Raw genomic sequence first — 12,035 nt, 5'->3', positions numbered from 1 at the left:
GAAAACATAAACTCGTTTTCAAAATCACTACAAGTCATATCATAAATTGCTTTTTATTTTGGCTTCACCTTTATTTCTTATGTTAATTCAGTCATAGATCTCGTTGCTTGCACATTGGGCAAGCTTTGAGATTAAAAAAAAAAGAATAAAAAGGAATAAAACAAAGAAAAATATAGTTGAGATGAAGAGGAGGGAAAAGAGAGGTTATCTGTAAAGTGGAGTGATTGCTTGGAAAAAACACGAAAGAGAAAGTAACAGGTGAAAAAGTTATAGCTGGAAATGCTACTTTTCTCTATACAACAAAATATTTTGTATAAAATATAAATTAAACAAATTGTACCAAACGTGTCTGGTTTAAATTTCTGCTAAGCAGATCGGCTGCTTTTATAGATTTTTCTCCCACAAGCCTAAGCCTCAATGACAGTCATTTCAAAGCTAAACAAGCTTAACACAAATGAATGACCCATCTTAACCAAAACTGAAAAATTCATTCAATAGACAAATAGACCTGGAAAATTTAGTGATTATCATACCAATTACCTGTATAATTATTTAAGGAAATCCATTTTAGATTGGTAAAATTTATTGTTTTCACCTTTATTAAAAACCCTAAATTTCAAATAAAAGGAGCATTTTACCAACCCCGCAGGCTTATGCAGAAAAAAAATATTTGATCCCCAAGAATGTGATCATGAGAGGTAGCTCATTTATCTTTAATTTTTAACCCAAACACCCACCACTACATTGAGCAGAAGTAACATTGGCTTAATGAGAAATGTACTAAAAAATTGTATCAAATCTTAAATGTGTAATAAATAAGCTAGTATATGACATCACATTTAATCCAACCACCAAAAGATAAAATATAGATCAACGACCGCTCCCCAACCGCCCTTACAGGTTAGATCAACTGAGAAACGATGCATGAATCAAAACTGAGATACCAAATTAATCATCCGCTTTTTCATGTTCCTGAAACAGATAAAGAGAAAAAAAAAAAGGAAATCACCCAAAAATGGTTATTATAATTATATCCAATAACAGTAGCATAACCGAAAATTCATACAACAACGCTAATCAATACAGCCAGGAAGCATTACCATTTATACTAGATAGGAATTAATCACCGAAAACTCTTCGTGGATGATTAATTGCGGCTGAACTGAACTGAATTAAAAAAAGTACTGAACTGAATTATCACACGTATCAATTGCGGCTGATGGTGGTACACCGTGATTGAGCAGCGCATAGACTGCTGCCAATACCAATAGTGCTTTGGCCACCGTAGCCAAGTATACTATGATCAATAGGGAGTGCATTTCTAGAGATTGCAATCCGTTTAAACTTTCTTTTTGAATTAGTGTTTGGTTCTATGCTCATTCGAACACTCAAAATTCACTCTGCCCACACCAAAAACATATATCTGGTTCCATGGTTTGAATGATTTGTTCCTATGACCTGATGCACATGCTACAAGGAAACTAATTTTCAGATTTAGTAGCCCAACTTCGTGCCAGACGGCCCGTGTCCCTTAATCCCACCCTTGGCATATAATCAGAAACATTTTTATTTCAAAATTATACATACAACAGCCGCTTAATTGCATGTTTCCAGAATAAAATAAAAAAGAAAAAAAAATGACTTGATTTCTTAAGTTCATGGTGCAGCCGGCCTACTGTCTTGCCCTTTTTGTTGCATAATTTGGCGCATAAGAGGGAGGACATCATCTGTTTCATAGTCCTCCCCACCCGAGACCCAGCCCGCGTTATTTTTTCTAATTGTTTAATTAAACCTCGTATTAATGATTGATTGAGTCACCAAGATACGACTTCTGGGTAATGATGATGAATAGCTGAAGCTTTTTGAGCATTTTTACTATGCGTGTATTGGGAATTTATATGCTTTCTATCCGCATTAATTATGTACCAGCTGTTCCACGGTCTACTAAACTGCTATTATTAGTGTGGTTGTATACTAAAAATCAATAACAAAGATTAACGATATCAGTAGTGACTACAAATTATCCAGTGTACCAAGCTCGCACTTTTCCAGGAAATACTTGGCATTTAAAGGGCGACCAATAGTCACACGGAAATTATCAGTCACATTAACGCAGAACGTACCTGTGTATGATGATTTCACTAATTTAAACACACATTTGGTAGGAGATTCAGTCTTGAGGTTTCATCGCAGGGAAGAGAAGAACCTCCTGTCACCAAGAAGACAGAGCATGGTGAGAAATTCTGAAACAAAATAACATGCAGATAGAGAAAGAGTAGAAACCTTAATATTCTGTGAATCTGTCAGTAACATGGTCAACCGATCAATGCCCAAGCCCCAACCACCAGTAGGTGGTAAACCATATTCCAGAGCCGTACAAAATGTTTCATCCAACGCCATTGCTTCATCATCACCAGATTGCCGATCCTGAAAAGTAAAACAGACAACAGTTATAAACAATACTTTTATTAAAAAAATGCTTGACAACTAGAGTATGGCACATTTTAACGTTGTAACACATTTCATTACCTTGAGTTGTTCAGCAAATCTTTGTCGTTGTACTGCAGGGTCATTCAATTCGGTATACGCATTGCAAAGCTGAATAGTAAACGTGGTCAGAAGCAATATTCCAAATTATTTGAAATAAATAATAGACAACTCAATGTCATGATCCTACTTCATGTTTATTGACAAACAATTCAAATCGTTCGGTCAGGCCTGGTTTTGATCTGTGCCACTTCGCTAAAGGACTCATTATCTCGGGATGGTTTATGATGAATGTAGGATTTACACAAGTTTCTTCCAAAAAGTGACCCACAAGCTGCAATATGAAAATAATATAATTAGATTTCCAGCAGATAATTCGTAAGCTAAAAATAAGAAATAAAAATTCATGAATAAAGTGCAATAACCAGAATTGTTTAAATATAAAACTGAAATCATGTTTATATTTACATAAAAAGGTACAATATAAAACTCAAAAAGTATTTATACCCAAGCTTCACTAAACCTGCACATTATACAAATTTATGTCACAATTCACTGAATAGAAAAGTTAGAGCTCTAACAGGAAATTACAGTTATATACGGGTGGTTAGCTGGTGTCTTACAAAGACCAGAAATGCCTATAGACTAGCTCTACCCCCTATCCTAGCATTCATACATACTTCGTTTTCAGAACCACAACACTCAAAATTAATTTTTGTGCATCCAACATCGAATGATTGTACTCATCTTATCAGACCAACAGCAGTGTGGCAAAGTAACATTGAAAAGCAGGACTATTCAGAGAAAAAACAAAAGGAAAATAAACCATGTTTTAGATAAAAGAAAAATTCAAATAGGGAAAACAAGAAAGAAGATTACTTTATCCAACAAACGAGCTGTTGTCTCTGGAGGGGGACATTTAATCTCAAACTTCAAGCATGCATCCTTCAAATACTGATTAGCTTCCTCACTCGACAAATCCTTAGGAATACTTAGTCCGGCTATCTGCTCTAATCCTTCAATCATATCAATCCTTCTGTAACAATTAAAAATGCAAATCAATAATTTTAAAATATCAATATTACAAAAACAAAAACCAAAAAATGACCAGCTAATGTACACTGCACACCTAAAAGGTGGAGTAAAGTCAATTTCAATAGGGTCTTTGTCAACCCCATTTGCATGATACTTGATTTTATAGCTGCCTTTGGTAAGTTCCTTAACCATACCTGTTTAAATGTTTTCACATCATAAGAAATATTAACGAGAATAAAAAATGCATGACAAAACACCATTTAAATCTTACCACTTAACATTTGCTCTGTTATATCCATTAAGTCATTGTAGTCCTTGTAAGCCATATAAAACTCACAAGTAGTAAACTCAGGATTATGAGTCAAATCAATGCCCTCATTCCTAAATTGCTTCCCAATTTCATAAACACGATCCAGTCCACCAACAACCAACTCCTTAAGATACAGTTCAGGGGCAATCCTCATGAATAACCTCATGTTAAGTTCATTGTGATGTGTTACAAATGGTCGGGCAGCAGCTCCACCAGCAATCATGTTCATCATAGGGGTTTCAACCTGCAAGTATTTCAAAGTAGGTGAATGCAGGAAAAGAAACTCGGTCCAGAATCAAAATACGCGGACATTGAACTAACCTCCAAGAAATCAAGATCATCAAGGAACCTCCTAATGTACGAAATGACTTTTGATCTGGTCTTAAATATATCTCGAACCTCTGGATTAAGCATCAAATCCAAATGGCGAAGCCGATATCTAGTTTCCTAGAAAATAACAATTCATTCAATAAAACATATTATAGCCCATACATGGATATTGACAGAAAGATGAGGAAAAAAGGAGATAGTTCAAAAGGAAATTTTCTCTTCAGTTTAGCTTTCACAAACAAAGTAATAAACACATTTTTATCAAGTGAAGCAGAAAATATTTTTGATCCAACTTTAAAAGAAAATAATGCAATATTCAGGCACATACAAAAGCACATCCACACTGTTACCATTGTCCCAATGTTGGTTCCAACATGAGAGCACATACAAATCAATTTAAAAGACTAAAAACAATGGTAACATATATAAATATACATTTCATGCCACTTATACCTGATCCTTCAAAATATATGTTTCAGGATTCCTAGCATTCCCTGGAACCCATGGACTTTTCTGCAAATTATTAAAGTAACAGCATCATTGCATAAGATCATCAAACAGCATAAAAAATTATATATATATATATATATATATATATAAGCATGCTGACCTTCAAATTTGCATTATCAACAGCAGCAGCAGCAGACTTTTGCCTTGGCATCATATGCAAACAATGAGACAGCACCACAAAATTCTTGGGGAAAATACTAAGTTCACCCTTCTTACTTTTTCCTGGATAATTAAACACAGGAAAACTGTAGATCGCATTCTAACACTAGAGAATCAGAATGGAAAAATGTATGTCTAATTAGCAGGATTTAGCCCTCTGCAATAAATTAAAAGCACAGGAGTATAACAAAGATGAATATATGCAACTAAATAGCATCTACATTTTAAAGACTGACTGCTGGTGTTAAAATGCTTCCCAGTTACTCAAAATGTGATTCCCTAGTCTTGAGGAAAAAATAATATTGAAATAATCAAAACAGAATTTATGACTATATTTTTTTTCCCATTTATATAGACTTTATTCATTCAAGAAAACCTTCATTTTCAAAAGTTGATAATTGGATGTATGTGTTGTCAAAGTTACAGAATTGGAGACAGACCTCGAATGAATGAAATACAGAGTAAAAAATATGATATGAAACTTCATGGCATCACAAACCTGGAAAACCCGTAACACCAACTATGTCACCACGCTTCACATTAGAGTGGAATTTAGAAAATTCAGCCTCATCCAAGTTTGATTTACTGCATTGAAGAGAAATCAGTTATTTCATTCGTCCTACTGATATTAAACAGGATAAAAGAAAAGAATATGTAGATTAAACAATTAGAAAAAGGCATCATTGTGAAAAAAAAATACTAAAGGCTATTTTCATAAGTTGAAAATACAAATAATTACACCAAAATCAAATACCAAAGTAACAAGGAATGCCACAGAACTTTACATTATAACAAGTACCACAGAAAATGCCACATTGTAAGGTAATCTCTTACATTTTTTATATTTTAATTATTACCACTAAATGTTAATCCTTTAATAATACTAGCATCGCTCCACTTAACAATGGTATAAATAACATTATGCAAAATCAACAGTATTTGTGTAATAAATTATAATAGAAGATCTAAACAGAAAGCAAATTAAACTAAATAATGCGAGGTGATTGTACTACTGTTGATTACTATTTTGGATTATATTATATGCCCCGCATTTTATTTTTAATTATTATAAAAGATGGTCACCCTTGCCATAAATCTGGTTCAACAACATCACTAAATGTTTAGGTCTAATAGTTGATCTGCATTGATTTGATCTACCATATTGCACGACCATAATTCCTACAAGCACAGAGTAGAGTACATCAAATTTTTGGTACCTCGCATCAGCCATAACCTGGACCTTGAAGCCACCACCATGCAGGTCATAAAAGACGAGCTTAGAACCAGAGGTGCGCTTGTGCATGACCCGGCCTGAGGTTCAGAAAGACGATTAGAATCATCATACACCAACAGAAGCAACAACCAGAAACCACAAACTATCAACACAGAAATTGCTGAGTACCTGCCAAAGAAACAGAGACATCGTCGGCATGCTGCCCATCGCTTAAACCTCCATATTCCTTAATGTATTCCTCGATAGACATAGTGACAAAGAACTTGTGAGGATACGGGTTCTTCCCATCTGTCTTTTGAGATGAAAGATACTTCAACCTATTTTCAAGATATTGCTGCAACGAAATCACAACAAAATTACAAAATGAATAAATATAAAATGTAACCAATTAAATGTTCCACTGCAGTGGCAAAATTGAAGTTATACTGTTGGGTCCATATCCTCGTCATCAGCTGGTGCAGATTTGTTATCCTTTGCCTTCTGCATTTCAGCTGCCTGTAAAATCATATGAATTAATCGTGTCACAAATAAAACTCACTTTTTGACAAGAAATCCAACTCGTTGTTCCAACAAAAAAAATGGAATACCACAAAATATTGCTGAAACATACAAAAAATAAATTTCTTATAAAAGAAGTTCTCACTTATCATGGCAGAGGGGAAAATGCAAATGAGATGTACCTTTTTGGCCTTCTCCTCTTCCTTGCGCTTCCTTTCTTCTTCTCTCTGTTTGTTCTTCAGTTCCCGTTTCAGCGCACTGCACAAACAAAAAACTGTTTCCATTGAGGCACAGTTATTATAAATTGAATTTGGCATTGAGAAAAAAGGGATTGGCGCACTTACTTCTTGCTTATGGTTTCGCCGGTGCCGGCAGATGGTGCCTCGGAAGGGGTTTCCATTGGTGGAGAGAAAGTGAAAGAGAGGGTTTGGATGAGAGTGTAAGAAGAACTAGGGTTTTTGAGAAACTGTGTTTATCTGTGTTGTAAACCAACCTGCGACGACGTTTTGGCTCTTACTTCCCTTCCGCCAACAGTTGTGTTTATTACTTGAACTGGTGCCGTCTATTATTTATTAGTTGTATATTACTTTCTTTTTTATTTGTGTAACTGGGTTAATTTATCCAAAAACATATATATAATAAACTTTTTATAAAATTAATATTAAGTTGATTGGACATTAATATATAATATGTTGTTAATTTGGTTATTTCATATTTTTACTACGATCATATAACAATTTTTTACCACAGTGTAATATTTTATACATTTAATATTATTATTGGTAACTCTTCACTAACAAAATCCTGTTAAATATTTTAGGGTTAAATATGTTTTTAGTCCCTATACTTTGGGGCGATTTTGATTTTAGTCCCTCTTTCAAACTATGGTACAATTTAGTCCTTCAACTTTAGAAAACTCTGGTTTTAGTCCTTTTTACCAAATCTTTTTAACTTTATTTTTTGTTTCAAGCACGTTTCATCGTAGCATTTGGATTGTTTACATTGTTTGATACATTTTTGCTTCAATGTTAACTGAGAAACGCGTTTGAAACAGCAAATAAAATTAAAAAAAATTGGTAAAAAGGACTAAAATCAAACTTTTCTAAAGTTGAAGGACTAAATTGTACCATAGTTTGAAAGAGGGACTAAAACCAAAATCGCTCCAAAGTTTAGGGACTAAAAACATATTTAACTCAATATTTTAAAGTGTATTGAATATTTCAAAACAATTAAATATGTAACTATAGTATACGGTATACTAAAGAAGAACATCGTCTTCTAGTAAGTTAAATTATACACAAATTATATTTTTTAAATTAACTGTTAATTAATTATGTTTTATATAATTTATATTTTTATTTTACCATACAATCAGTTCTCAAAGTAAAACATTTTAACAAATAATTTGTTAATTAATTATAAGTCAAAAGTTTACATATTTAATTGTAATTATTTTTTCCTGTATTGTTATTGTACTTGAGGATCGAATGGTTATTGGTGTTTCTCGAAAAGACATAATCGAATTATTTACGACAGATAATCAGTCATAGTTTTCGATTTATGAGAGAGATTAAGGTAAAATAAGATTAGAGTGGTTGTACTAAGATTAGACCGTGATTAAAAATTTATTAATTTTAATCTATAGTAAAAGTTATAAATATAGATAAACGTAGTTGAATTTATATTTACTATATATTTATTCTCCTAAATTTATTAACATGAGCGTCTGAATTGGCAACCGATATGATTTGATGATTTAAAATACACTACATCTCCTATCAAGGGAGACTAGTAACCTAACCTCTTTATTGATTTAGATATTAACTTTTTCTTACATTGTTTAGTTACTAAAATATACAGGTTAGTTGAATCTGATTTTAACTCGCAAAGGGTGTTTAGAAATACGATAAGTGCATGACCTTAGTCTAATCAAAGTTTCCTACTAAAAATCATATGAAAAATATTTAAGCTGCGTGCTTATTTTAGTGAAATAAATAAAATAAGATAATTACTTATTTATTACAAAATTTATAAAAATAAAACATAACTATTATATTATCCATATGAAAAGTTCTTAGTTTTATCATTAACTAAGAAAAATATCAAACTCAACCTATCTAGTTTAGCTTGAATTGTATTTTAATTTTAATGGCTCACTGGATTAACAACGGACTCGCATTTAATTTTAATTCAAAATTTAAAGTCAATAATTTAGCCAGTAATTTATCTGACTAGTTTATAAATTAATTATAGAAATGTTTGATGAAGGCTTTAAAGCCAAAAAAAAAATTATAGGTTTCTTATACATTTTCAACTTATAATTTATTTAGTTGGTGTTTTTAATTTTTTTAAAATATTATTATTTGATTTGATTTCACAGTGATAATTAATTATTTAACTATTTTTAGTATTCTTAAGGTTATTTCATTTTTTTATATTTAAATTAAAAAAAAATACTAAATTTGATTAATACTCATTGTTCAACTTATTTAAACAGAGTGACTTATTCTAATTGTAAAGGAAGAAGGAGTCAAACGCCTTGCGATTGGCGGCATGAGATTTTCAAGTATCACCTCATACTCTTTATATTTTGTTATACTTTTAATTTTTTTACACTTATTTGGAATTAAACTTTATTATATTTTACTTCTTTCTGTTTATAAATATAAAAATATTTTTTATGAGTGTTTTACTTTAACATATATTAGATGATTGTGAAATGGTGTGAATACCATTATTTTGTTTCGTTTAAATTATCTAGTTGTCCTTATTTTTTGGTGTTTTCCATTTTGATTCTTATCTTATTAGAATCCCAATTGAGTCCATATAAGTGCTAATTTCAATCAATGAAGCCTTAAATTTAGTTAACAAGGATTAACTTTTTTGCACTGGAAGGATGACTTGTTAATTTCTATAAACGTGACCTATTTAGAGTTGAAACGTTTACAAAACTTAACATGTCATTATTTCAATTGTGTAAAAAAGTTAACTCTCTTAACTAAATTTAACAACAAGGGACTAAATTGATTGAAATTAGCACGGAACTCAATTGGAGATTCTAATAAGATGATAATCAAAATGGAAAAACTCCCCAAAAATAAGGACAACTAAATGGTTTAAATCATTTTGTTTAGATCTCTAGAGTTGGTGTAAACAAAGATGGCGGCAGTTTAAGGTTCCAATGGGTTTCATTCCAAAGTTTCCATTCTCACCATTATGTGCCACCAAGTAGTTGTTTCGTACAAAAGTAAAAAACTGAATTAAACTATTTATTACATTTAAATGTAATGTCCAATGTTGAGTAAACGTAATGTGTTTTTTATAATTATTTTATAGTTTGATGTTACTCACCATATATATTCACACTCGTCGTAAGAAAATAATGAATTTATTTGTAGTTTTAACTATATAATTATGCAATTTATTTTCTAATAGTATAAAATCAAAATTATAAAAGATGTTTTCTTCTTGTGTTTTTTTCCTTAAAAATTAGTATCTTTTTATGAAAGACAAAAAAATTATCAAAACTTCTTTTGATTAAAAGTTTATGACTATTTTTAAGGAAAAATAATTATGTTCCATTGTGGTATTGAGTTAATGTTTTATTTATAGTTAAAATAGTTACAAATTGTTTTTATTCTCAAAAAAACCTAAACAATAACCAAAATAAAGACTACATCGATAATAATTTTCTAAAATAAAAATTAATATAAAAATTACAAAAATAATAATATCTTATTAAATTTTTTATAAAGTAATATTTATCAATAAAGTTTAAACTGATAAAAAGTTGAATCTAAATCCAATTTATGGATTAATAACTTTAGGTATGTTTTTAAATATTTAATATTTTTTTTAATTGAGGTTCCAAAAACTTATTGCTTTTGTTTTAGTTGATAAATAATACTCCTAATTCACGTTGAGCTTGATTTAAATTGATTTTTTTAAGTCAGTTTCCAATTAAGCTGAATTATTTACTTTAAATAAGTGTTTTTATTTTCCAAGTCGAACTTAAAATTTCTTTTGTCCTGTGTTGTCATGATAATTTCGGAGTTATCAACAACAAAATAAACAATACAGAAGATGAGTATATACAAATAACAAGTTCATTAATTACGACCAATCTTTATGAATTATTGTAATGGCCTCAGAAGTCTGAATAAGCCATTGGGCCTAATTGAGTAGTCTGATCCATTTGACTTAGAGCATGGCCTTAGGGGAAAAAGGAAACTCCTTTGCTCATTTCTGGTTTCATTTGTCAAACCCCAACTCTACTCCACCTTCTCTCTTCTTTTTCAAAAATTTGAATCGTACAAAATTTCATTTAGTGCCTTCAAATTGTTCCGGGTGTCGAGGGCTTCCGTTTGAACCCACCATCTCACTGTTTCATCGAGTAGGTAAATTTTTCCCCTTTCTTATCACTGTTTTTGACCTAAGTCGCACCATTTTCTGATTCCATGAGCTCTATGTGATCTTGTCTTTCATTCTTCGTTATTTCAACTCAAAAAGCTAAAGTCTATCACCTAATTGGTGATTTATAGGTCTCTCGGTGCCCTAATTGCTAGGAGTACTTTAGAAGCGTTGAGTGAGCTTGTTGTTGCTTGTTTCCAGGTAAGGTAAGTATTTTGTTGTTCTGATTAATTCCTGAATTTATGAGAAAATATGTTGAATTGCGTCTGTCCACTGGTTAACTTTGTTTTAATGCTCTATGCATGTTAAATTTAACTGTGATGTATTATTTTATATTTAATTGTCTCTGTTTTAAGTATTTGGTCTTGGAATGTTCTGAACCTTTGGTTCATTCTCTGTGTTTGATTGTGATTGTTATAATCTGCCTGAAATTGTGTTGCTAAACTGAATTTCATTGAATTGATGATCCTGAGAATGATTCCTGTTTGTATATTGGTTATGATGTGCTCTGAAGGAGATTGATGAATCTGGTTGCTGGAATAAGTTGGGGGTGATACTGATTTGATGGGAAATATGGGTTGAGTGTAGTCTCCGGTTTTGTGAGAGGGATGTATAACTTTGAGAAAAATATAGAGTTCTTAGGCTAGTTATATAACCAGCAAAGAAATGGGGTAGTGAGGTGAGGTTAGGAGCAAGCATTCTATAAAAATGAATAATTTAACAAGTAATTTCATAATTAAGGAAACATTGTAAATTATTTTAAGATAATATGTATCATAATATATTATATTATTGATGTATAGATTATATATAATATATAACATGATGAGGGTTTAGGTACTGTAACATTAATACTAATATATGTATATTACATGTACTTAATATATATATATATAATAACAGGTTGTATAATAAAATCTTATAATATTATAATATAATGTGGTTTTATATAAATTAAAAATGTTTCTGTAATGGTTTAATAGAAAATTTATAATAGAAGTATAGTTTAATATAACTATTATAATATAGTTGAAGGAAACATGGTTTTATATCTGTACATGG

General features: G+C 31.1%; 1 protein-coding gene and 1 long non-coding RNA gene across 3 annotated transcripts in view; one reads left to right on the top strand and one right to left on the bottom strand.

Annotated features, from left to right (window-relative positions):
- Positions 1 to 686: 686 nt before the first annotated feature.
- On the bottom strand, positions 687 to 7,102 carry LOC106769023 (lysine--tRNA ligase, cytoplasmic). Of its 2 annotated transcripts, XR_002668859.1 has the most exons (18): positions 6,908 to 7,102; positions 6,746 to 6,821; positions 6,492 to 6,560; positions 6,234 to 6,399; positions 6,049 to 6,142; positions 5,331 to 5,416; positions 4,773 to 4,894; positions 4,616 to 4,675; positions 4,154 to 4,279; positions 3,794 to 4,076; positions 3,617 to 3,716; positions 3,367 to 3,523; positions 2,678 to 2,821; positions 2,530 to 2,598; positions 2,284 to 2,427; positions 2,124 to 2,209; positions 1,101 to 1,167; positions 687 to 972 (listed from the first exon to the last, which is right to left on the bottom strand). XR_002668859.1 is itself a non-coding variant. In XM_014654463.2 (17 exons), exons 1-16 carry the CDS (start codon positions 6,961 to 6,963, stop codon positions 2,171 to 2,173), a joined length of 1,791 nt encoding a protein of 596 aa, XP_014509949.1. In that variant the 5' UTR covers positions 6,964 to 7,102; the 3' UTR covers positions 687 to 972; positions 2,124 to 2,170. The 2 variants fall into 2 exon arrangements, 1 of the variants encoding a protein (XP_014509949.1); XM_014654463.2 differs by lacking the exon at positions 1,101 to 1,167.
- Positions 7,103 to 10,809: 3,707 nt separating this feature from the next.
- The window catches only part of LOC111242004, a 2,195-nt gene continuing 969 nt past the window's right edge, over positions 10,810 to 12,035 (top strand). The window contains exons 1-2 of the long non-coding RNA XR_002668437.1: positions 10,810 to 10,960; positions 11,105 to 11,179. This is a non-coding gene — a long non-coding RNA (uncharacterized LOC111242004). The remainder of the gene's footprint in view (positions 10,961 to 11,104; positions 11,180 to 12,035) is intronic.

Source organism: Vigna radiata, chromosome 7 (assembly GCF_000741045.1).
Source record: "Vigna radiata var. radiata cultivar VC1973A chromosome 7, Vradiata_ver6, whole genome shotgun sequence".
Taxonomy (NCBI): domain Eukaryota; kingdom Viridiplantae; phylum Streptophyta; class Magnoliopsida; order Fabales; family Fabaceae; genus Vigna; species Vigna radiata.
Note: the sequence above shows the minus strand (reverse complement) of the source record. Positions and strands in the feature narration are given on the sequence as shown.